The 27,439-nt window shown below is 37.8% G+C and overlaps 1 protein-coding gene across 1 annotated transcript in view; it reads right to left on the bottom strand.

Moving 5' to 3' along the window:
• Positions 1-327: 327 nt before the first annotated feature.
• The window catches only part of PIP5K1B (phosphatidylinositol-4-phosphate 5-kinase type 1 beta), a 102,477-nt gene continuing 75,365 nt past the window's right edge, over positions 328-27,439 (bottom strand). Inside the window, exons 8-16 of the mRNA XM_049795746.1 lie at positions 23,107-23,318; positions 20,999-21,082; positions 20,849-20,897; positions 20,228-20,312; positions 14,146-14,301; positions 13,243-13,387; positions 1,632-1,749; positions 597-649; positions 328-337 (exon numbers count right to left, since the gene is read on the bottom strand). Of these exons, the coding sequence (XP_049651703.1) occupies positions 328-337; positions 597-649; positions 1,632-1,749; positions 13,243-13,387; positions 14,146-14,301; positions 20,228-20,312; positions 20,849-20,897; positions 20,999-21,082; positions 23,107-23,318 (912 nt within the window). The remainder of the gene's footprint in view (positions 338-596; positions 650-1,631; positions 1,750-13,242; positions 13,388-14,145; positions 14,302-20,227; positions 20,313-20,848; positions 20,898-20,998; positions 21,083-23,106; positions 23,319-27,439) is intronic.

The raw sequence follows: 27,439 nt of genomic DNA, 5'->3' as shown, positions 1-27,439 counted from the left end.
ACTAAGTCAGCCAATCTGCTAGCAAGGTTAGGCTGCATGTGATTACTCATTTGTCCATTTCCCATGACACTTCAGGATTTGTGAGTCCCTCTTAACAGATGATTCATGTCAACATCATATCAGCAACAAGCCCAATTAACACAAGTCCTACAGGAATAGGCTGATTTAGTGGGCTACTTGAGGTCACAATTAACTAAGTGAATTCTACATCTAATTGGACACTGGTACACGCTACTGTCTTGTTTCAGTGGAGTCAGGATAGACAACAACTCCCCTAAGTGTGCTGGACTATTAAATTGGTAGCTATTAAGTGGGTATTGTATATACTCAAGTACTGCTGGTTAAACAGAAGAGAAAAAAAAAATCAGTAGTACAGCCTACCGAGAAACAGCGTGGGGATCAGACACAAACATGTGACAAACACATTTCATCTCCACACGAGAAAAATTTCTTCAGGACAAACAATCAGCACTGGAACAACCTCTGCAGGGATGTGGTAGAGTCTCCATCGCTGGAGGTTTTCAAGATGTGATGGGACAGGGTGCTAGATAATCTCGTCTAGACTGCCTTTCCCACAAAAGGTTGGACCAGATGAACTCTCGAGGTTCCTTCCAACCTGGGCTGTTCTGTGATATAATATTCTGGATCTCTAAAGAAAAAAATCAGGAAACTCTAAAGATAAGAAAAATAAAGAATGCAGTGAACTTTACCTAAAAAGGAACCAAGCATGCCTGCATGAAACATTTATTAGAAACCTAATGAACAGACTTTCCTTTGACGCTTCCTCTCTAGTACAATTCTTGCCAAAAACCAGACATTTGTTTATGAAAATAGAGGGAAAATATTACTAGGATAATACCAGAATTGTTTAATTTGTGCTTTAGTAAAACAAACCTTTGGAAAAAAAGCCAAGCTTAACATACCTCCCTCCTATATTTACACTGAGATTTTCAAAACAGCCTAAAAGGGTTAGATGCACAAAACTTCACTCAATTGGAACTGGAGCTGTGTGCCTCCTGCCTTTATGTCTGTAGAATGTGAGCCGTAGATACCAAAACAATTTTTAAAACACAGGTGATATGAAGACAACCAAAGATGTACACTTGAGCTTATCCTTCAGCAGTCAGATAAACTGCTCACTAGGAACCAAAACAGCAAGAAAAAGATACATTTTTAATCATATTCCAGCCACCGCAACTGGACAACCCTTCAGAGCAAAAAGGGGAGCCGTTAATGTACTTCATATTGTGCTCTACTTCACTGGCTTCAAAATCACTGATGTAAACACAAAACTTTCTGAGAAAATTTAATTTCTACATTGTGGAATACTCAACATGAAGAGGAAAGTTTTTTTTTTTTTCTTTTCTTCTATATAAATAGGGAGAAAACCCCTACCATTAGAGAAAAACTGAAAGGCATTTTGGCATACTTCACAATTAACACAATAGTTCATAAGCACATAGATTCTTTAAGGATTTGCTTTGGCAAGGTACTTAAGCATATGTCTCATGCAAGAAATACCTCAATGAACCTCTGGATCTTGAAGTTAAGCATGTATTTTAGTTACTTACTGAGTGTGAATCAAAGGAGTTACAGGGGAAAAACCCATTTGTAAGAGTTTGACAACTTACTAAGTAGACATCCAAAACTGAAGCATTATCATTTTCCATTTCCAGTGTGCTCTGTTCTGAAGTCAAATAAATGGCACTGTCCTCTAAAGTGAATGTCGAACTTGAAGGCAACCCTTTACTGCAAAGAGAAGGGAGACGACAGTCAACCAAAAATACAAGTTACAGAGAGCTCAGTCATAGCTGAAAATTTTAAAATGTTTCTCTCTTAAACATAAAAGTTTCAAATACTTGAAAAGAGGGAATGTAAATGGACAAATACAGGTATGTTGACAATGGCTAGATAATTGGCAGCTCATATTTGACTAATGCACACAAACCACAATTTCTATTTTTGCATTAACTAAAATTTTATCAGGAAGTAATACTGTTCCTGAACTCTAATATTTACTTAAAGAATGAAACTATGTCACAGTAAATGTGGGATAATTGCATTAATTTAAAAATAAATTACTTCCACACTACACATGGTGTAAATTTTGGCAGCATTTCTTAATTCAAAATAGGAAAAAAAGATTCAGTAATTAGGCACAGTAGCATTGGACTTTCTTGTGCAGATACAGGATCACTTGCAGCCAACAGTTCAGAAGGGAAAGTGGGAGAAGAACAAGAGTATACTGTAATTAGTACAGCTCTGCAACAAAGTGGTATTTACAGAGCAGGTGCACTCTATTATTTCATTCTTAGATATGATTTTCTGTTCTCTGCTATCCAGAAAGAACGTGAAGCTGCAAATGCATCTGACAGGAATCTTATTTTGTTTTGTAAACACACTTGGAACCACAAAGCTGAAACTCTCAAAGGTGTTTTAACAGAGTTAGGTGCCCATTATTCCCTGTCCTCACTAGCTGCCAGAAACTGATAGACTCCAGGCTGCCTTGAGAACTCAACTGTCAGTTTTGCAGAGAAGTATTTTAAAAGTTCTTATCTACTTACACACAGGGTGAAAAGCAAACAATTCTGAATTATAACTTGGCATGAAAACTTGGTTACAGCCATCAGTCCACAAATGACTAATTTCCACCTCCCTTTGCAGTACTTTGTAGTTTAAGTATGTTTCAGATGGGGTATAATTTCAGAAAGGGCAAAGCTAGCATGCAAAGTAGAAAACAAATTCAAATGCTCGACAAAATAATGACTCATCAGTCACCCTCATGTCATACTGGTATTAAGTGCACAGCATTACCTTTGCCACATTACAATGTTCCTTTTATTATATAGCATATCAGGCATCTTTTCAATAGCAAGACTATTTCTTGTGTCCCAAGCGTGACCCAGCTCCCACTGACTTAGTAGCATTTTTCTTACACCTGTTCCTTGTAGTCTATTGAGCAACACTTCAGTCACATCAGTTTTTTGCCAATCCTTCATTTTACTGAAGGGGGGAGGGCACATAGGAAAGGAAAAAATGGTCTGTTGCCAAATGCTGGACTGTATTTTATTATTTCCCACCAAATAAGTGCTGGCATGGAAGAAATGACCCTTGGCAAAAGGGGAGGCAGGGTGGTAAGAGTCACTTTTGCTTGCAGAATTTTGAGCTTTGCTGTTGCACAGTTCAGGCGTCTGGATGTGCAAAGGCCCACAATATGAAAACCAGTGACATCAGATGAATGTGCAGTGAGCAGCTACTACTGCTATAAAAATATGCAAAACTACTGGTCAACCCTTCCTTCTGGAAAACAGTGCTTTGCATTACTAACTGTAAAGCAAGTCAGGTGGTGGTGTATACCTGGCTTTCATTCCTGCATAAGGTTAGCTTTAAAAGCAAAAAAACCTGAAATAGTTATTTCTTTCATATACATATCAGGCCACATCACTGCCACCTTTACTGCTGCTATTTTTAACTTCTTTCCCTTCCAGAAAACCTCTGGAACCTGTACTCAGGACAAGGTGAGGATTCTGCAATTCACACCAGTGGCATTTTATTTTATATCTTTCATGTATCAGAGTCTAAGACCTAGTGCTCCTGTTATTTCAGTTTAATTCACTGGCTTACTGTGATACTTCTCCTCTTCTCTTCTCTACTTTTCCATTAGAAGGCAGTGCATTTCTTTTGCTTTTAGTTTGTTAAATCAAAATTTATGTTCCTTCACAGCCTGCTGTGGACAGCAAACAATAGCAATGTGAGTTCAGCACTCTGTCTTGTGTTTGTTAAACTACTGGTTTTACCTATAACGTAGAATAAAGAGTGCCATCTCCCCTTTGGAGTGTGCCTCTTTTTTCTTTTTTTCCCTACCTGTTACAGAAATACACAATACAGTCAGGCACAAAATGAGGGTTGAAACAAAACCAGCATGTTAAGAGAAGTCAAAGAGAAGCTCCTACAAATGTCACAGTTTGGTTGTTTAGTAGTTAACTACCTAAAAAAGAGATTTAATATACAGAAACAACTCATATACTACATATATATATCAACATACAGAAAGAAAAGGGAGAAAAGGGGCAGAAGTACAAAGATATAGTAATCTTACACACAGAAAACCAGATGTGACTGAAGTCCCTTGAACAAAATCAGATATGAAAGAAGAGAATGAAACAACACAGATGTCAGTCCACCTTTTTTTCTTACAATCAAAGATCCACAACTTATTTGCAGATAGCAATTTCCTTGTTGCTGTGACTTTGCCACTGAATAACTAGAGACAAACTCTGCAAGTAAGGAAGATTCATCTTCTGCATGAAGAATTGTTTAAAAAAAGGAGAAGTGTAGAAAAACTGTTGCAAGACAGAGCTTTCTTTCATATACCCTAAGCTCATAACTGGAGGTTTTTCTCTATTTAAAAGAACATGCACTATCCACTTTGGGAAGATAATCTGTAAAGTGTATAAAGGAGAAAGTGGAAATTCCAAGTCACTGCCATGTTAAGTTCCATCTGGAGCTCATGCTGGTATTAGTATGAAAGCAACTGCTTTTGCCAGGAGCTGAACTGCAACTGCAGTATAGTGTTTTTGTGCAGTAATGTAATAACACCTTCTTAGTTACAGGTGCTTAGTTAGAAATCATTTTCATGGCAGAATACAACAATCATTTTGTTTGTTGTACTTGCCTTGCAATGACAGCATGAAGAAAATGCATCTCAACTGGCAAAGTGACTATGAACTACATGAAGCTATGCATAAGAACAAGATTTCCAATTTTTGTATGAAAAGAGGGAAAAGCAAGAAGCTTTTTTTTTTTTCAAGGCCTCATCCTTAGTGTTAATGTGGATCCTATTTTAAGAAGCACTAAGTGTTTTGTCCTTGTGCTGAAGTGAGGAGAAAAGCCATACTTTGACCTTCTAAATCAGCACACTTCAATACATTTAATAAAAAACAAGGCTCAAGTTCTTTTCCTCTTGAGAAGAAAATAAAATAAAACCTTCATTTTCTTAAGTATTTCTAAAATGCTCTTTTGGACAGAAGATGCAAAAAACCCCTCACTGAAATTAGCTTAAAAAGTTAAAGATAGTTAGGGATACTTACTTGCAAATATGAAAAAAGGGGTGTTGGGCACAAGATCTTCACAATTAAATTAGACTGTTTTTCTGCAGATTTGTAGAACAGCATAACTTTTACCATTTTAAGCTAAGGTTAATACATGTAAAGTCCTATGAAGTTTCCAAGGAATAAAGGAAAAATATTACGCTTTGTCAAGGAACTAGCATAACCTGGAAGGATTATCTATTATGATAATAACACCACCACCACCACCACCACTGGTGTCCTTCAAACCCTCCCAAATTTTAATTACCATTTCTGTCCTTCTATTTTATTTATACTAAACTAAAGTGACAGTTTTAGAAATAAAAGACTTTTGTTTTCTTCATGGAGAAAGAAATATGCCTCACCATAATTTTTCTACTTGCAAGGCAGCCTGCAGGACAGGTAGAACTCTTTAGTCTCCTTTCCAAGTCATTGCACAGCCTTTGAAGAATGGCAGAAAGTGCTAGGTAGTAACAACTGACCAAATCAGAAGTTTGAGCTTTATTTTGTTTTTAGTTATTTGGGTTTTTTTTCTCCTGCCGTGTGAAGAACACCTCTTGTAGGACTATAATTATCAGCTTCTCTCAGACAGTGCCAAAATACAACAGCCAGGAATTCAAATGAGCCACTGAATCAACCCCGTTGTGAAGAGTTGTAATGAAAATAGGCTTTTATATCTATCTTTGGATATCAAATATGCTTTCCTGTAGCATATGCCACAGAATATTGATCCTCTAAATAGCAGCACATTTGCAATGTCCAATGTGTTTGAAAACTTTTATATAAGCTTTTGAAAAAATTATCAGCTCATTGCATATAATTATATGTGCAATGCATATAATTAGTCAGAAAAACACGTTGTAGGATAAATGAGCAGTAAAACTATTGTTCTAAGGTACAATTCAATACCAACTGTTGAAGAAAATCTGTCCTGCATACATATAAATGTGAACAGGCACAACAGGTATTTGTCAACCTGTTGAACTAAATCCATTAATTAGTCTAATGTTTACAGTGTAGAAACATATCACCTCTAAAACCCAACCTTGCATTTCATTTTTATAAATTACATGTGTGTCTGAAAAAAAAAGGAAAGTAGGTCAAACATAGTAAAACTACTTTGTAATATTTCACTAACACTGCTGACAAACATCAAAACTACAGACCTGAGAAAACAATAGATATGACTGATCTTCTAAATGCTGCTTCAAGTGAAGGAGTCTGACAGTGAGTGTGTGCTACTACACTCACACTAATGACAAACCATGGCATATGAATCAGTAAACACCACAGTAAGCACATCAATTTCACAACAGACAACAAACCTATAACCTTTGCAGGTGCCAATTAAAATCATGAGACCTCTCATTTTTGTACCTGACATATGTATGTAGTTGAAAAGAGATGGTGTAAGCAATCAGAATTTAGGAATTGTAATCAGTCTAGATTACAAAATACTGAGTAATAATAGCTAAATCCTCTGAGAGGTACACATCAATGTGTATCAGCCCTTGGAGGCATCTACACTTGAAGTCTGTTCTGAGAAGCTGCTCCGGATCCTCCTTGCTAGAAAAAATTAAAGTAATGAAATTAGTCTTGCAAGGATGAGTAGGGAATTTGAAAAGCAGCATGCAGAGGGACAAATTCGGACCAGGAAACATTTGCTTGTCTGTGAAATAACTACTATTACCCTTGGAGTTTTACATGCACATCTGTGTATTTAACTGAACAATAAATTTAAATGTCAAGTTAAAAAAAAGTATAGGTTTTCTTTCTACTTATCAACAACCAAGTTGTTTCCAGAAACATTGGCTAAATAATTTATAAAACTTCTTTTTTCTATGAAGGAAAACACTTACAAACTTTGTAGGGCTCTACTAAAACAAATTACAACAAAAAGTGCTACAAACAGGGCATCAACAGCTGAATGGGATTAGGTCCAATTAATTTAGTAAGCACAGACAGAGGCATTCCTACTTCAGTACATATGCAGACATCTTCATAAGAAAGCTCACAGCAACATAAGGGGCTGCTTTTAAAATGTACCAAAAAGCTAAAAAACCCAACCTGTAGGGTTTAGGGATTAATCCGTGCGGGGCCCGGACGACGGAACACCAATGTGATGATTAAAGTTGCCAGTTTACTGAGCTTAGCTAATCATTTTTATACAATTCTCTAAGTTGTTGAGAGACTTTGATTGGCTACTACATGCAAGCACTTGGTGTCCACATGCACAAGCATAAGCGGTGATTGGTTACATCGGTACCGTCCACGCGCACAAACATAAGACATAATTGGTTGTGTTAATTAGAGCATACAAGACTTGTCTTAGTCCAATTGGTCAAGATAAGCCCCTGAATTGAGGTTGTTTGTGCCAAGTTCCCTTTATCGTGGAATGTGCACCTGTGTTTTCCTAATTGGGATCTTTCTTCTTCTAACTTCTTATTTATTCTGTTGAAGGCCTTCTAAAGGCGCCTGGAACAGTCTTGTGACCCTGAGCTATTTTCAGGTCCAATAACTAACTTCCATATAACTGAACCCTACACCAACCCAACACACTGTTTAGACTGCAATGACAAATTATGTCACCCTGTTCATCCAGCATAAGGACACAAAGGATCCCATTAAATTAGGAAACATGAAGATGATAACTCACTCTTTAAAATTATATTGATGAAGCTTATGGTAATTCTGCAGACTGGCTTATGATATGGTAGTACATCTCAAGGGAAGATACTACAGGGAACCAAAGTGTGAAGCAACTTTGTATATTTCCTGATACTGCAATTCGGTGCAAATCCTGGAAAAGCTCACTGCTTTCAGATATATAGTGCTGTTTTTACACTTACAAGAGTGAGATTAAAAAAAAAAACCCATAAAAAATTCATATATATGTATTTGCTAATGAAGGACACATTCTTGAGCTAATATTCCTTCCACAGGGTTACAAATGTCTGTTTCCTAGTAACTGTTAATCCCAATTACCTGATGATAAGGTTGGGTAATGTCACAAGTACCACCAGAACCTCAGATCTACATTGGCCAACTGCAAACAGAACATCAATTTTTCACGAGGTTTTTATTTTTCTGAATGGGTGGAGCACCTTGTAAACATTTTACCAAAAGGGTCCCTCTGTCATGAAAGTGAAATAAACCTTGGAATAGAGCAAAGTCTTCTCACTATGCCTTGAAGCTGCCTACCTAGATAGCACTAGAATTGAGGAAAGACTCAAAAGCAGGGGGTAACATCTCTTGTTATTCACCAGAACTTTTATCAGAAACTACATGTTGCTTCAATTATAGTCAAATTTTCTTTTTCTCCCATGGGGATTTCCCCAGTGTCTCAGTGCACCTGTTCCTAGCATTGGAGCATTCAAGTCTTCTTCTTCCACCTAACCGCTTATTTTCATGAAGCTTGCATGAATTTAATCCACTTCAAATCAGATTCAGACAAATTTGTCTAAGCTTCAGAAGCTAAGGGTAGTGGATGGGCAGACAGAACATTTAAACTTAACACAAAAAAGTTTGTTTACATAGTAAACCAGGCTGGCAAAAGGTGTGATTAAGTAATCCTTACAACAGGAAAACTAATAACTACAAATCCCTTCCACTGAAAGAACAGCAGAAAATTTTACTTTCATTTTCTAAGCTGCCTTTGACAAGGTTGTTTGATAGAATTTAAAGTCATAGGACATTTCATTTCAAAGTTTGGATGTTTTAGGAAGTTTTGACTGTATAAGAGGAAAAAAACCCACACATGACCCTTCAAAATTTCAAGTGGTCTGCACCAAAAACCAGCAATGCAAAGGTAAGGCAAACAAACAATTGAAAAATCTACAGAAAAGCAGAAAGAAGAGGAAAGAGAAGGCAGAAGTGCATACTACATACCAATCTTACAGAAAGGAGGTACAGAATGCATAAAGAGAAACAAGAATTAGATTTCATATAGATTTTCCTAGGTTCAAGTGTGTCAGAAGAATTCAGCTGTCCTCCTTATATAATCTGCAGTATCTTGGCATTGCTCTAAAGACAGAGGTGAAGTACCCTTTCACACATCATGCGATTTTGTTTGGGTTTGTGACTGGAAGCTATGAGACCTGCTGAAAAATACACTGGAAAGAGACTTTCTGTTGTATCTTGGAACTCCAGTTTAAAACATTTCCAGAAGCACCTGTAAAGGCATTAACCTTCCTTCAATTCTTTACAATTGTAAAAGCAATGTCAACTGACACAACAGTCATACTGCTCAGGACATTTAGATTTGTCACCTTTAATTGAATTAATTAGTACTTATTAGGAAAACTTTACCTGGAGGGCAAAAAAATCTGTTATCACTTCTGCTATAAAAATAATCCTCGATATAATATCTAAGTATTACATTTCCTAAGCAAATAAACCCTTTCAAAGGAGTGTATTTGGACTCAAAATTGAACATATATTCTAGTGGGAAACAGACTTTTTAGGTACTAAAATATCTGCACTATATATAAAGCTACTTGAGGAGTGGAAAATCTTTGAAAATTTTAATAGTAGCAAGAAATTGTCAATTCTGTTCTCTTACTAAATGAGTACTTGACATTGCTTATGACAGAACCACCTGACTGAGAAACAGCTCCATAGAACAGAAACCAGCTGTCTTCTCGAAATCAAGAGAGCCTACATTGGCTGAATAACATGTGTCACGTTTGTCCATTTTTTCCTTTTTACTTCCCTTTTCTAGAAAAAGTTCCTTTTATGCTGAAAAATACAGCCATTTGCCCCTCCCCACTACTCCTTCATTCACTACTTTTACCAGTTCCTCCTCACACTGCCTGCATAACACCTTGAGTTTCCTCTAGTTTTTCAAGGACTGAGGAAAAACTTGGTGGCAAATAATCAGCCAGCACTCTGGAAAAACACTCCTAATAATCTGTATGTTTATAACTGCTGCTCAGTCTCTTTTGCTTTAATTACAAGTCCCTAAATGCTGCTCTGCATTATCTACCAATTAGTTATGCTAGTTCTAATCACTACCAAGGCAGGTCTACATAAACCCTCCTCACCTGATACAGCCTCAGGAGGTGGCTCTGGCTCAGCAGGTCATGTCTATATCTGCTTAACCACGTTGGCAGCAGTTCCTCACTTCCTACCACGAGTGCTGAGCACCCTTAAGGAGAGATGGTGCTAAGATCCTTTCTCCTATAAAATGCCATTTCCCTCTCCTTGAAGAATGATTACATTCATGGTTGATAGAAACAGAGGGTAATTCCAAAAAAACAAAGTTAAAGATACGTCATGTGCTTCAAGGTATCTGAAAGTATTACTACTCTCTTTTCAATAAGGCAAATAATGGCATCTGCCTTTTCACTGGTACGGGCACATTCTGCTCATTAGTGTTAAAAGGAGTCAAGGAGCTGTACAGATACCATATTATTACTATGCACATAGGATTATCTCCCTTTATTACCCTAGACCAGGGATTTCTGACTGGTTACAAGGAAATTTGTGTACTCTCTACTTTGTGCCAAGACACTTTGAAGGAGGAGGAGGAGGAAGTGTGACGAAGATGCCAAACTGTATTCTATTAAATAACTCGGAGCAGAATGTCATAGTCAATTACATATTTAAAGACTGAAAGCAGGCTCACATTTGTCAACAAATCATTCATTCAGGCTTTGTTTCAAAGACTGCTCCAGGCTTTCTGTTTATCAGACAAATGGCAAAGTGATGAGTCCTGCATCACAACATTTTGTAATACTCAAAAGCAGAACTCCAGTGAGAAAAATCTAAGATATCTACAACTCATTGCAGCATGGTTTTTTTGGTGGGTTTATTTCCCTGCCAGTTTTTTTCATGGGAGGACTGAAGTTCCTCCAATGTACCATAAAACCATAAATAAAACTTCAGCAGGATATATTATTTAGTGCCATGAAGAAGGAAGGACCTCCCTGCACTGCTGCAGAAAGCAGAGGTGGGTACAAAAGTGCAAGTGACCAGAATCATTTTAGGGAAATTAGTTTAATATTGAGCATGCTTAGCAGCTTTCTTAAATCCTAAAAGAAAGCTGCTAGCTATGACAGGGACGCTAATCCTTGGGAATCGTACGTACTGAGATTGTGACATGAACCAGTACTTGGTCAGGAGAAAAAAATTGCCACCAAGCCCTAGCTGAAGAGGATACATCTAGACCAGCAAGGACGTTAGCTGGTCAGCCTCCATGGCAGATCTCTTGATTATGAGGCAAGGTCTTTTGTTTTGACACAAGACTTGTGGAGAGCCACACACCTATGAATGCTGGTGCAAGGCTTGCTGTGTTAGAAAACGTGTCCTGTGGTACCGATGAATTGAAAGCATGCAAACTGGGACTGGAGACCCTATAGTTCCAATCTGATTTTGTAAGTTAACAATGTGCAGAGTAATCATGTAACTGACAACATTTTATGTTATTCACTGACTGAAGTACAACCAGAGAGTAGACAAGTCTAAGCATACAAAGTCTAGATCTGCTAAAAATCTTATTTATTTTAGAATAATTTTGGAATATCTTTACAGGAAAATATCATAGACTTAGTCATAGCTTTCTCTACAATTAATTTATGGAGAGTAAAGAGTATTTGAAATGTTTTAATTGCAGTAAATCTGAACTCTTTATCCAGACAACTCTGCAGTTCTCCTTTGCTGGCTGATGTTAATGCAAAGTAGTTCTGTAGTTTTATTTGATGCTTAAAGCAAATAAAAAAAAAGCTAGTACTCTATATCATTATTTCTAGCAAAGCTAAAACTTGGTAAAAGATCATGGAATACTGAAGTACTACAGCTATCTTTTTCACAAACTGGACAAGACTGCAGAAGTTGAATTGAAGGAGCTCTATTTCTCCTAATGTGTACTCATGAGTAATTTTATTTCCTAAAGCTTGTGTAGATGCATTTTGAGACAATGTTCCAAATTATAGATGGTTCTGTAATTAAAACATCATCTTTGTTACACCCTATTCCAAATTTTTATAGCAAAACATCAGACCTATGGAAGTGAGATTTATTTCAACTTAATGAAAATGGAAACTGCAAATATCACTTTGACTAAGTAACTCTGCAAGTCATTTTACTTCTTATGAAAATGCAGTTGATCGAATTTTAATAGGAGGTAAAATCCTACTGCCTCAGGATTGCTTTTAAAATAACTAGATCTTTTTGGACAACATGTAGTTTAAAGTAAAGAACTATATCTCAGCACATAAGTAATCTTACCAAATTTATACAGACACTGTATAGTCCAGGATTCCAAATTATTCCAAACAAAACTCAAGATACTTGCATTCACAGTGGTTATCCTTCTTGACGAAACAGACAAAGAAATGACTATTCTGCAGTATGACACGTGGTAAAGAGATCCGCAAGCAGGCAAGATGACATAACATAGCACACTTCAGGTGTACAAGATAGAGTACAGGCGCATACAGAGAAATGATGTCCCAGCAAGACTTTTGGCATAAGTATGGTATTGGACAATCATGGCTAAGGTATATTCAAACACAACTCAAATCACATTCGAGCTGGCTCACAAGCATCTGCACAACTTTTCTTGAGACCTTCCTGTTTTTATAATTTCTGGGTTAAAATTAGACAGGCTCTAATCACACCCATGGGTCAACTTTCTTAGAAATTCACTTCAGAAGATGGTAATTTCAAAAGAACTTAAAGCAGACCATTCAGCACTGTACAGTCAGAAAAAAGATCAACTTGAAACTAGCTCCCTTTTCCTAGCACATCACAGTTTTCTGCAGCTGTTTTAGGTTACAGCCATGTTACAAGAAATATGTCCTACCCTGATCTTAATGTAGTTTGGTTTATGGCAAAGACTAAGGCTTAAGCGAGTTTTTAATGCCCAGTTTAGTTTTGGAACATGAAAAAAAATTCAAAGTATACTGTAACATTTTTGCTGTGTTTATGCTTTCTGTTTTGTGAGCCCAATCATGCTACATATAATAACAAGCAAATACATAACAAATCCTATGGGCTTATGGCATCCCTCCTTCACTGGAGAGGTTCAAGACTGAGCTACAGAGACATGTGCCCCTTCTGCTTTTTCTTTCGCAGAGTCCCCTTCCATTGCACACATTGTCAGGCTTTTAGCAAAATGGTGGGATATATATATCACATATACAGCCTTTACCTGTTAGAATAGAGCATAGGTTGATTACGTTGATACTGTTCATCTACATTCAAGGAAGAAGAAGAAATTGTGGTTGCCAAGGAAGCTGCTTCAAACAGAGATGGAGTGCTTGGCACTAGATCCGGCCGGTGGCGTGAACCTAGTACTGCATACACAGAAATAAAGAACAACATTAACAAATATAATTTCAAATAGAATCCAAGAATCTTTATGCAAGTGTATGGAGACATATAGTGCTCTCAACAGCTTCCTGAAGCTTCTTCCTATGTTTGAATTTATGAGATTGTAATATTCATGTGCCCATTCCCAGACTGTTTTGTGTTACAGGCCGAATTTCAGCTGCTAGCCAGTACATTCAGCAGAATACAGAGCAACGCCAAGGTTAAATATTAAACAGTGGTGTCAAGAGTTGATGAATTCTTCTAAGTTCTGGGACTGGTCTCACACTACCAGGGCCCAGTTTTCAGATGAGATTACACAGCTGGTTCTCCTTTGAGCCTGGCTGCAGATGAGGTCTGAAAGGTGCAAAGTCTGTATCTCTTCAAAAAGACTCTGGGAACAATGAACTGAGCTTCAAAACTTTTCACGACATGTTTGTTTAAAAGTCAGTGAAAAGAATAGCACTGGCTCTGGCATTAATCTGCTACTGGGCTGGATAAATTTTTTTAGGATCCCCTGAAATCTGAAATATTAACACCATACTATAACCTTGATTCTGTCTTTCTCTTGCTCCTGAAGGTCCACTCTTCCAAATATGACTAACAACTCTCTCCATGAGAATAACCTGACTCTGGAGTTTTGAAAGATCAGCCAGACTGGAAGCTTCCTAGTTATAGGGATTCTAAAGCTTATACTAAATTCCTTTAAAAACATTGTTTGGGCTGTTGATTTGAAAGACATTACCTTCTTCATCAAGGCTGGCGTAGCTCTGTCCTTCAGCAAGAATGCCATGCTTTTCATCCTTCCACTCCTGGCTAACTGCACATACTATTTCTTGTGATGCTGCCTTTAGGGCTGTGATGGAATTACACCGTTTCTTTGAAGGTGAAGACTTTAAAGCTGCATTACCAAATGAACATAGGTGTTGACTGATGTCATCTTACCTCCCTGCGCATCTTTAACAGCATATAGAAAGCAAACCATCCATAAAGCTAGAGTTTCTGAATACAGATGAAGAACACATCCAGATACAAACCCACTTACCAAATATTGTACCAAAACTAGGGCCAAAGGCATTGTTATTTCATCTATGAGTGAAGTACTTTTGTCTTTTTCTGGGTTTCTTACTGCTCATAGGACAAAAAAAATCAAGTCAGTTAACCAACTTTGACATCACTAAGTTACAAATCTCCTATGGAGTATCAACACATGTAATCAAAGACAGAATGATACAGAATAAAACAGAATACAGGAAAACTGAAAAGACATTTGGAGTATTCTGACAGGTTATGATCATTTTCTTGAGCTGTGAACTACTGCTATGTAATGATGGACATGCTACTGCAGAATTTCCACTTCAGTGACATATGTCAAACATCTTCTTTGGGTAAAATAAACACTTCCAAAATGTTGATGGCTTGTACACTCAGGTATGAGCATCCCCCTTTATAATTCTTGCCAGGGCCTGCCTACTTACAATGGCATTTGGGGTGAAACTCTAGGATCTGACCATTGCCACTACTACTGAACCATGACCTCCATTTGTAGTTCTTCTCCAGAAGGATGCCAGCCAGTTCATTTAGTGTTTTCAGTTGCCAGCTGCTGACCTCCATGCATTGGCTGCAAGGTTACTTCAGATGCACTGCAATAGTTCATATTGTGCTCTACTACAAAATACAAATTAAAAGCATCAAAGCCACTTGGCTAAAGACTGAAGAAGAAAATCAGATGCATAGCTCCAGGATATTGTTAAAAAATAACACAGTAGATAGCTGCTGAGCTAGCCTCTGCCTGAGGCTGAATGTGCTTATTATGTTTTTATTGTTATTTATGGAGGCTTGTTCTGTGCACTAGGGGAAAAAGCAGAGATTCAGAACAGGGCTGAAGAATTTAAACTTAAATGTTGTAACTTGAAGTTTAGAAACGATGTTCCTGAAGGCAGGAATACTCCCAATTCTTTATTTTACAACAGAATGATAATGCATTTGAACCATTAATCCGTATAAAAGTAGACCAATAGCCTTGTATGCAGAGCGGACCAATAAGAGTGGGATATTAAGACAGGTTAATAGCCTGGAAAAATGAGACAGACAAATTAAGATCACTGAGAAAAATAGTCATGATGTCCTTAATTGTACATTGTAGCTTTCAAATACAGAATGGGCTGTGTATTGTGATGACATAAATCTAGCAGTCAGAATTAGAAAGAACTGAAGAAAGACTCAAAGGTTCAGGAAACATGTATGGCTGCATGAGACATTTATTTTGTCCAACAGACAGAAGTATCAAATTGTCTGCTCCTTACTCTCTATCAGTGCAGAGTAGTTCCTTTGAGTATTGTCTCAGACAACAGAGCTCCCACCAGTTCTCTGGCAAAATTATTCTAGGGTGTAAGAGATCTGAGGCTCAGGAGGCTCCTTCCTCCTTTCAGCTGAATTTTGCTTCATATTTTGTCATATCACATCAGATTCTTTTATTCTGATATTAATGTTCTCTTCTGAAGGATTTAACTTTTAACACCTTAAGTTGTTAATTTGTGATAGTAATTGTAGTCATTGTTGTTTCACTTAAATCTCATTTAATTCTATCCTTCATTTGTATTTTGTTCTACCTCTATCCACATAGACTTGTTTCTCACTCCAGATAACTAATGATAATGTTAAGAGAACAGCATAGCACTGTTCAAAAAGCTATTTACAAAACACCTTCTGTCAGTTAGGTACAATGCCATATGCTCAATACTCTTGTAGTATTTGAGCCAAGTGTCCATTCCATGTTTTGACATTTAACTCCAAGCGAAATACAATTCCATGAGTAGGATTATCAAACTGCTAACTAGTATCCATTTCAGAGTAAAAGTTCCTCTATAAACCGTAGTTCTAGCCAGTCAATTTATATTTATTTGCCAAGAACTCTGCTTTATAAAAAGCCTTGAAACTCAAACAATACATCCATTCTCTTACTGGGGAAAAAAAAGTGCAATTTCAGCACCTCCACAGATTTAAAAAATAATCTGGCAGTAAAACTGTAAGTTAGTAAGGATGTATCCTATTTAAACCAGCTGATCTGTATGTCTTATAATAAGGTGTTATACATGCCAAAATCATTGAAAAAACCCTCATTGCTCAGATAACCAAAACAGCTTTTCCCCAAAGAGCAGCCTGGGACACAGTGAACCCCAAGCACTCATCTTTGCCTTGCTGGTATATTTACCACGTCTTCCCCTACAGCCTTCCTCACTGGACCCACACTGAACGCATCACAGCGGTCATCACCGTCCGTGTCTGCGTGTGTGATACTTCAGGCTGAATTTCCTTTCAGTACTGTGACCAACTCATACAGGAATTATCCATCAATTCATTAATATTTATAGGACTCTCCAACAGTCTTATTTTCCTGAATAGCTGTCACAACATATCATGCATATAGGGAATCACTAATTAGGATTAATTAAAATTCTGTCTTTTTCTCTTTTTCTTCTGAAGACTCCTTCATTCTTCTTGAAATATCTTTTCTTTTTTTTTTTTTAGTTCAGCTACTCTCAGCTTTCTCCTTTCATCAGTCTATCCTATTCTTTTTCCTCCTTTTTAGTAATTTCAGAAAGGACTTATCACCTATACGTCTGATTTTTTGTTGCTCTTAGTTACCAGTTTTCCCTCTTCTTTCTTGCTCTTTCAGACCTAATCACATATATTGTTCTAATCTGCCATGTCTCTAACATTGGTTTTCATGGACAGGGTTGGAATTTCACAAGCTCATTCCAATAATATGATTCTTTCCAAAAACGGTTGGATACTGGTCTTCAGATAAGTGATATTATCTTTAGGCAAAATGCAGAGTAACAAAGGCCAGTATGGTCTGAAAAATATTGACATCCAATGGTAGAAATTTTAGTGAAAATAAAACCTGATCTGAACTTTTGATGGAAGAAGCCTTTAAGAAGATTAGTCTCTAAAATTTGATATTTTTTTTTATTGTCCTGGAGGAACTATAATTCAAGGTAGATATGAATATATGGACTTATGTTCAAGATGTGTATTCTTGAATGACAGCTAATTTTGCCCTGTCAATTTTCAAGTCAGGCTAAATGCAGCAAGTCTGAAAATAAACCTGTTCCTTAATACTTGTAAATTCTGCTGTTTTGCCTCATAGCTGTACCCAGATTATGATAAAATATCTATACTGCTTATGGGTAGTGGATGGGTAGTGGATGAATTCCTTACTTTGCTTTGCTTGCACACACAACTTTCACTTTCCCTATTAAACTGTCTTTATCTCAACCCAGGAGTTTTCTCACTTTTACCCTTCCGATTGTCTCCCCCATCCCACTGAGGCAGGGAGTGAGTCATTGTCTGTGTGGGGCTCAGCTGCCCACCAGGGTTAAACCACAACATACAGGAAGAACTCACCTATGTAGGATGAATTTACCCTATATCCCCAATGCCTTAAGAGGTTCTACAGTTTCAGGGTCTACTTTAAGTTACAGAAATCAATTCATTTTATTTGAAAGAAGTGACAATCAATAGTTAAATTATTGCTGCAAGACTTGAGCCTTTGGACAACTCCTGGTAGTGATGTCCTTCTGTAGTGATGGTGGGGTTCTCTTGGGTTTTTTTTCTTTCCCCTGTGTATTGGGTTTGCATGGCAAGGTTTTGGTAGGGGGGGGCATACAGGGGTGGCTTCTGTGAGAACCTGGTAGAAGCTTCCCCCATGTCCAATAAAGACAATGCCAGTCAGCTCCAAGACAGACCCGCTGCTGGCCAAAGCTGTGCCAATCATTGATGGTGGCAGTGCCTCTGTGACAACGTATTTAAGAAGGGGAAAAAAACGCTGCACAACAGCAGCTGGAAGAGAGGAGTGAGAACATGTGAGAGAAACAGGCCTGCCAAGGTCAGTGAAGAAGAAGGGGAGGAGGTGCTCCAGGTGCTGGAGCAGAGATTCCCCTGCAGCCCGTGGAGGTCCATGGTGGTGCAGATATACACCTGCAGCCTGTGGAGGACCCCACGGCAGAGCAGGTAGATGCCCAAAGGAGGCTGTGACCCTGTGGAGAGCACATGCTGGAGCAGGCTCCTGGCAGGACCTGGGACCCCATGGAGAGAGAAGCCCATGTTGGAGCAGTCCATTCCTGAAGGACTGCACCCTGTGGAAAGGACCCATGCTGGAACAGTTCGTGAAGAACTGTAGCACGAAGGAAGGACCCACATTGGAGAAGTTCATGGAGGACTGCTTCCCGTGGGAGGGACCCCACACTGGAGCAGGGGAAGAGAATAAGGAGGAAGGAGCAGCAGAGACAACATGTGATGAACTGACTGCAACCCCCATTCCCTGCTCCCCTGCGCTGCTTGGCAGGAAGGAGGTAGAGAACTGGGGAGTGAAATTGAGCCTGGGAAGAAGGGGGGGGTGGAGGGAAGGTGTTTTGAGATTTGGTTTTATTTCTTATTACCCTACTCTGATTTGACTGGTAATAAATCAAATGAAATTCCCTGAGCCTATTCTGTTTTGCCAATGATTGGTAATTGGTGAGGGATCTCCCTGTCCTTATCTTGACCCACATGCCTTTTCTTGTATTTTTCTCCCCCTGTCCAGTTGAGGAGAGGGAGTGGTAGAGCAGCTTGGTGGACACCTGGCGTCTAGCCAGTGTCAACCCACCATACCTGGTAAGGAGCTAACAGTGATATGTGTCTTAGCTTTGAGAATGAATTAAAAGATTAAGGAAGGAGAAATGGAGGGGAAAACTAGAAACAGGTGATAGTGACAAAGACAAAAGACTTTATTAATATCCAACTTCTGATTTTTTTTTTTTCCTTGATAAAACACAGAAGAATTCTCTATGAAAGGGAAGAGTGTCTATCTTTTCAAACATGCTGGACGTGGTATGTAAAGAATCTTTACTTTTGCAAATTAAATAAATTAAAATCAATGGGGGTATTCCTACAAATAACAGATGCAGGATTGGACACATTATTAAGTCATTAAATTTATCTTTATATCAATGCTAATATAAGGGAACCTGTTTTACCTTCAGATGCCCTGATGTGACAAAAAATACATAGCAAATAATTCTCTGTAATTTTACTATTAGAGTACAATGCCATTAGCTCCAGTGAAGAAACTCAACTTCAGGCAAGGTAAGCGCTACATGACATTGAAGAAAGCATTCTTTTATTACCAGTGTCCTGGTTTCAGCTGGCTTAGAGTTAATTTTCTTCTTAGTAGCTGGTACAGTGTGTTTTGGATTTACTCTGAAAATAATGTTGATAACACACTGATGTTTTAGCATAAGTGCTACTTAGCAACAACTAAGTTAAAGGATTTTTCAGTCTCCCATGATCTGCCAGCAAGCAGGTGTACAAGAAGCTGGGAGAGAGCACGGCCAGGGCAGCTGACCCAAACTAGGCAAAGGGATATTCCATACCATATAATGTCATGCTCAGCATATAAAGCTGGGTGAAGAAGAAAGAAGGGAGAGACGCTCAGAGTTACAGCATTTGTCTTGCCAAGTAACTGTTACGCATAATGGAGCCCTGCTTTCCTGGAGATGGCTGAACACCTGCCTGCCAGTGGGAAGTACTGGATGAATTCCTTACTTCACTTTGCTTGTACACACAACTTTTGCTTTACCTACTAAATTGTCTTTATCTCAACCCATGAGTTTTCCTCACTTTTACTCTTCCGATTCTCTCCCCCATCCCAACCGGGGGAATGAGTGAGCAGCTGTGTGGTGCTTAGTTGCTGGCTGGAGTTAAACCATGACACCAAGACAGGAGCATTATAAAGTAATGATTCTAAAAATATCTAAAAAGAGTAAAAGTCACAACTTTCTTACCTTGAACTCTCTTGAAAACTCTTGTATTCATAAACTTTAAAAATCTGTCTGCATAAAAACTTGGTCGGTGAACTGAAACGGTATCCTACAAGATTGAAAAAGGTCTCAGTCATATTTTCCATAAGTAAATCACAAGTAAATCATCAAGAAAGAAGCTGGACACCTCAGGTAAACTATTTTTCAGGCATACTCAAAACAAGTGAATCCTAACAAGCTTTTCCTTTTTAAAGGTTAATTCTTCAAGATTTTTTCTTTAGGTATTTAATTTATGAAATTGAATTATACAGCCATTTTCTGCAAAATCTTCCTAGCATTTGAAGTGCTTTTTTTCACATTATGTACATTTTTCACATTATGTACAGATTCATCAATGTCCTGCTAAGTGGCCATTGTCTTGTCTAAGTTATATGGTCAAGCTGATTCTTTTAGTTGCTTTTTGAAGGATCAACAAATAAAATCAGAGCATGTATTGGGAAATGGACCTAAAGGATTATAGCAACAGCCCAAACCACATGGTGATGGCAGACTACAAATATACTGGAGCTGGCTTTTTCCTGGTCAATGTAAGTCAACATTCCATTAGCTAAAATACCAACAGTTAAAAAAAATAAATCTACTTACCCCATCATAAACAAGAGCTTTCCAAGAATGTTCCAGCTTCTTCATTAACCTAAGCATATAAAAACAAAACCAGAACTGCTTTATAAAGTGTCCACATTTGTAAGTAATTTCAGAATAGCTTATTCAATAAAAACTAGAAATTCAACTTACCTATAAGACTGGAGAATATCAATAATACCCATAAATAGAAGCAGCTTTTCTCCTTTATGGCTTTTAGCTGGAATACCTCCCATTCTGAGAGAAACAGTAAAAATGTAGTTAGATTATCTTTTAAGACATCTCTAAACATCAGTTAGCAGTTGAACTGTACCCACTTGCAAACCCAAAGAAAGGGGCACAACACTAGAGCTACATGCCACGGTGCAAAGTCAGTCAAATGTGGGTCACTTAGCGTACAACTGATTTTAAACAGCAAACCTAAAGTATCTGTCATCCAGTGGTAAACATCCATTATAAATAAAGAGTATTTTAGGATAACTTTTAGACAGAGTTGGAAATATTTAGATGATCTGAAAATTGGGGAAAAGTATAATAATTTTGCCTAGCTAAAGGAGAATTTTATCACTTTATTGATCACATGTAACAAAACTGTAGAGAGCCTGCACATTACTCCAAGTCTGAAAAGGTTGTTTTGTATATTTTTCATTAAAAATTAAGCATGTGCTTTTCCAGAATTTCTTTACAGACAGATTAGTGACATAAAAAGTAACAGTATCAAGCTGAGAAGCCTGACTGCCTGGATCTCCGCTTGGTTCAGAGTATTTACTCAGCCATGAACTGTAGACCCCTGTTAACTACTGGAAGGCCACTATAAGGTCTCCCCGGAGCCATCTCTTCTCCAGCCTGAACAAGCCCAACTCTCTCAGCCTGTCCTCGTAGGGGAGGTGCTCCAGACCCCTGATCATCTTCGTGGCCCTCCTCTGGACTCACTCGAGCAGGCCCGTGTCCTTCTTATGTTGGGAGGCCCCAGAGCTGGACGTAGTACTCCAGGTGGGGTCTCACGAGAAGAGAGTAGAGGGGGAGAATCGCCTCCCTCGACCTGCTGGTCACACTTATTTTGATGCAGCCCAGAGCTTTCTGGTCTGCTAACACACCTTACTGGCTCATACTCAGTTTTTCATCCACTAATACCCACAAGTCCTTCTCCTCAGGGCTGCTCTCAATCCACTCATTGCCCAGCCTGTATTTGTGCTTAGGATTGCCCGAAACCATGTGCAGGACCTGGCATATAATAACCACAGGGACTTTCTTGGATGACCTATATAATCAGCTTTGGCTTTTACTTAAAAACCAAACCCAAATCAAAACCAAAGACCAACACCCCCTAAAATTGTCTGTGCAACACCTCTGCCACCATATAAGAGCATTTACCATCTTCTGTGTGAATATGAGTAACGCTGTAAAAACAGAGTGAAATTCAGCTCTGATTTATATTCTAGAGCTCTGAACACCTGGAAATTCTCTATAAATGCTAAATATCATAATTTTCAGATTTGTTTGCTGTAGGTTTAAGCACGTTTCTGTATCAGTAGTTGTATTTACCTAGATGGCTCCCTTGAGAACCCAGAGAAGAGTAAATCCTTAATTTGAAATTGAACCCTCATTATAATGAAGGATTCGCATGGAATGAGAATGGTGAACATAATGCTCTCACTAACACTGAATGTGTTTCAAAAGAAACAACTGAATAACTATCCTCTATACACTCAAATTCTACTGCAGTTTTTGCTAGATAGAAAAATAAGAGGAAAGCAGCCATTCTTAATCTCAGGAAATACCATAAATGGATATGAGTGCACTTCAGTGGTTGGTGATACAGTTCATGTATTGAATATACTACTTTGAAATGGAAATAACCACTGTAGGAATATCCATTTCAACATTAATAAATAGTTTTTGCTTCTGGCTCATGAGGCTGCTTCCAGTTAAAATTAGATTATACCTGGGACTCTTGTAGGTGTCTTATAATATTTCTTTTATGAATGAATTCACTTGTGCATACATAAATGACTCTGAAGTAACCAAATTTGCTATCATGTATTTAAAGATGATCAATCTACTAATCAATGTTTTAATTTCCTGTTCTGCAGCAAATCTTGATGGCTCAGCTTTTGAAAAAAAAAAAAGGCTTAATCTTTCAACTCCTGAAATGCAGTGTACTCTTGAATGTTTTGCCTCTTAACACCAAGTGGCACAAACTGAAGAAACAGAATGTGTGAGTTTTAATAGTAACTTTAAGAGCAGATTATGGCACTTACGTGTTTGTTGTCTCTGTGGTGACGGAGTCCCCTGACTTCCCAGGGCCCTGTATAGACTCCATGGCTGTGGAATAGAGAACTTTCTGCCCTCCAGGACGTTTCATGTCCGATGCACTCTGGGAACTCTCTCCCTCTTTTTCCTTCATGTTACTGTTCAGTATGTGGATTCCCAGTAGCAGACTGTAATCCATGATCTTAAAACTTTCTAGAACCTACCAAACAAAGAACAAATGGGTCTACTGAAACAAAAAAAGACTACATCCAAGATGAATTACACAGCAGCATTTTGAAAACCTAAGTAAAAATAGGCCCTCAAAGCACAAATTTCTCTTAACAGGAAAATGTGTGAAATTATAATTAAACAAAAATGTTTTACTACCCCACATTAAGTCAAAGTGCTAGTTATCTAATTAGCTCAGTGCTGTTGTTACAAGTGGGAAAGAAGGATGCATAGCTGAAATGTAACATGATATTATTTTGTAGTCAAGGAAGATATGTCCAGTCAGCACCTTTATTATTTATAGCAAATAATAATTAATAGTTCCACTGTACACTTATGAACTACAGGCATTTTTAAAGTCACCTCTAATGCATATTCCAGACTTTACTGAGCATTTTTTTCTAGACTACTCTCTACCTCCTCTTCACCTCCTGTTTATAACAGAGAAAGTATTCTTGTAGAACTTTCAAATGTCAAAAAAACCCATTTGCTACTACCCTCTCATTAACAGCTGATGGGATTTGGGTATAAAAATCACGCACCTCTCTTTATTAGGCTAAATAGGGCCTATTTAACCTGCAAAGACAGCTTTATTTCTGAATTATGACTTAACCAACCAGACTTCTCTTCTAGCTCTACCAACCATTTTTTCCTCTGTCAGTAGGCAAGCTCCCTTTTTCTTTCAGGCACATGTACTATCATGAGTTTCTAGTTAGTTACATCACTATGAAATCTGGCATACTCCATTAAAAGGAAATACAGTTCAAGTCAATATGCAAACGTGAACTAAAACAAGCTGTGTTCATATCTAGTAGTATAACCAAACTGTTAAGAGACAGCAACTATGTTAAATATCTTATATGACAGCACTGGTTAAGTGGAGGGAGAAACCCGGTAGCAACGAGGAAGGATATGCTGTGCCACTCACCTCTCCTTTACCTTATGCAGCTCAGCAATGATTCATGATACATTTTGGCACAAAATGCCCTAAGATAATGGTGTAATTTTTGGAATGGAATCAAGAAGCAATAATACATCTTTTTAGATGAACAAGAACAAAATAGAATTTTGCAGAGATGACAAATAAAGAGCAGTAACTCCATGTATGTCACTTTGATGAAGACTATCAAAGTATAAATATTTTTACACAAAACACCGAGATGGCTTGTGAACTCTAAGACACATTTTGCAAATCCAAAATGAGATTTGTTGGCAATCACCAGGAAAGGGCTAGTGGTTTGCAAAATTGTATGAGGAGGAAAAGGGAGTTTACTACTTAACATATCCCCAAGATAATTTTAACCCCAATATCCAAGTATATAGGCAAAGAGATAGGAAAGCTCTGTTCCACTCCATCTGTATTTCTTATGTACTCATTAAGTTATGTAGAAGCCAACTGTACAATACAGCTGAATTCTTTTCAACCTCTGGCATTTATCTTTCATGAGGAACATGATGTCTTAATTTTAGCACAGTTGTAAGCATTTAAAGTGAAGAAACAAAGCATAACACTCTGCAATCTAAGCGTAGAAAGGCATAGCCTCATTCTGATTTCCAGACACAAAGAAGGAATTTAGAAGATGTGGTAGGTGTGATCTTGCCCAGAATAATCCTGCACAGAGGTGTGTTAGTTCAAATGGAACAAGAAAAAGGCTGCTAATGTATGGCCTGCAGTACCCCATGGCATTCTCTGATGACAGAACTCACACAGGGTTTTAGGACACAACAAAAAAGCACATTCTAAATTACCATACAATGAGATAATTAAAATTTTATTGCGCATTATGTGGGAATGTTGGTGGCTAGTAACTTCCTGGTTTATGATCATGAATTGCAAAAATAGCACAGCTAACAGGTGCAGAGGCACAGACACTTGGTGCCAAATAAGTTCCAGAATTTCCTTTACTGCTAGTTTATTGCTACACTTTATTCAGACCTTCTCAAAAAGAAATTTCTATATAATATTCATTAAAAATATGTAATCAGTCAATGTTTGCCACCAAATACTTAAAGTAGATTCTGGGTAGGCTGAAAAAAATATAATACAATTCATCCACTATAAAAAGACTTACGTTAGTAGTACAGTCAGCAAAACTGTTTATGCAAAGCTAGATTACAGCAGCTAGTCAGGCTTGGAAAAAGCATTGCCACTTTTATTTTACCGTTATAAACATAACTGCTGACAGCTATGCCTTCAACCTATTCTTGCCTGCCTTTTGAGTTAGATTTCATTAGACATGTTATGATTTAACTGCACTAATTACATAACCTACATCTAGGATGGGATGTAGCCTCATGGTAGGCTGTGGTATAATATGCTGCTGCTTCTTCCACAGAGACCTCTTATGTGACAAAATTAATCTTTCTGACTGCATCAATTCACCACTGTCACTTAAACCCATACTACTTGTACTATACAACGGGCTAAAAATCTCTCTGACTACCTTTGACTTTGTTCTAGGATTACTGAAAAACATCATAAAAACAAGCAGCTATTTTGCTATTCCAGTTCATTATGAAATTGAAACACCTGCACATCCAATGGATTAATTGCAGTACATATTCTTAGAAACAGCACATAGCGTATGAACTGTAGCCCTTGTCCTCCAGACACCCTATTCATGATCCTACTCAGAGGCAGGACTGTCCAGTCTACAAAGTGTCTTCAGGATATTGCAATATGATCTGCCCCTCTGTCTACCTACTGGTTTGATATAAAGTTCTGATTACCTCTCCTTAGAAATTTGGTAACAAACCCAGCCACTCCTTATGCAAATACAAATCTTTTGACCAGATCTAAGTATGGTTTACTCCCCTGTTTGTTTCTAAGGAAAATTCTGATAAGAAATAATTAACCAGAATAACAAGGAAAAATCTTAAACATCAGCATTCAACAAAAACTTACTTTGTGTCAACCTTTGTGTTCAGTCTGTATTAAGACAGAAATTTTACTTCAGACAGTGGGATTTCCAGCTGTGAATATATCTGAAGGGTTCTCACAAATGTACCATCATTAATATTTAAAATATCAAATCATGGTTGTTTTTAAATGTGTAAGTAACAGTTTGCACACACAATTGTACACATTAATCTGGTTTGCCAAGGAGAAGTTACAGAATGCAGCACATCAAGGTATTTCTGAACATGCAGCATCTTATGAGAACACAAAAAGGCATAAGCTCTTCCCTGGCTTGAGGGTTGCTTGCAAGTAGCTTTGATGATTTTAGATGGAACTGCTTTTGAGAAGCAGCAGCAAGTTTTTGCTACAAAGGTACCAAAATTGAGATCCTAATCTAATGAAAAAAAACGCTCAAATAAATCACAGTATTAAAGGGTAATATTCATAGCAAAATGAGAAAGGCCTGTAAAACACCTGATGTAATCCATGTGAGACCACTAGAAATTGACATTAACGCCCAGAAATACACTCCTTTTGTAGTTCAAGTGAGAGAAAATCAATCTTTACTCATGGAACCACTCCATGCACCTTGGAAATGCACCTTGCTAGCAAAATGGCACTGGGAGATTTCAGTAAGAGTATTATTTGTTAGTACACACCAGGATTAAGTGATGTATTTGATAATGACAAGTAAACGCTTAGTTCCTTAACTTGACATTAAATTGTTCATCTTGTTTGTATTTATATATGTGTTATTTCACTAGCTATGCAGATTCTGTCAACATGATGTTGTCACTTGGTCACCAAGTACTCCTTGCAAGGCTGGCTTTAGCTGCTCTGACAACTTCCAGATGGCAAGCGTCACCCATCCCATTCTAGCCTTAAGCACTATTTTGCTTTCATACCACATAAAAACCCCAGTGAAATGGCATCACAAAATTTGATGTTTCAGAACACGGAAGAATAACTCCCTGAATCAGATTTTCTCTTCTCTAAGTTAATCAGATGTTAAAGCATTCTGTGAATCATCTTAGACATTACCTATCTCAGCCAGTGACTAACAGAGCAAGTTAAGTATTTCTGCCATGGAATTTCATTTTTAATTTAGATGCAGCCAGCCCAAGCTGTGTACTGTCTGATGCAGAAATCTGCATTCACGTTGCTAACCATGCGAAACAACTCAAGTCAGCAGGTCATTTTCATAAAACCATCAG

The sequence above is a fragment of the Accipiter gentilis genome, chromosome Z, assembly GCF_929443795.1.
Source record: "Accipiter gentilis chromosome Z, bAccGen1.1, whole genome shotgun sequence".
In the NCBI taxonomy this organism is placed as follows: domain Eukaryota; kingdom Metazoa; phylum Chordata; class Aves; order Accipitriformes; family Accipitridae; genus Astur; species Astur gentilis.
This window is presented reverse-complemented; position numbering and strand designations above follow the sequence as displayed.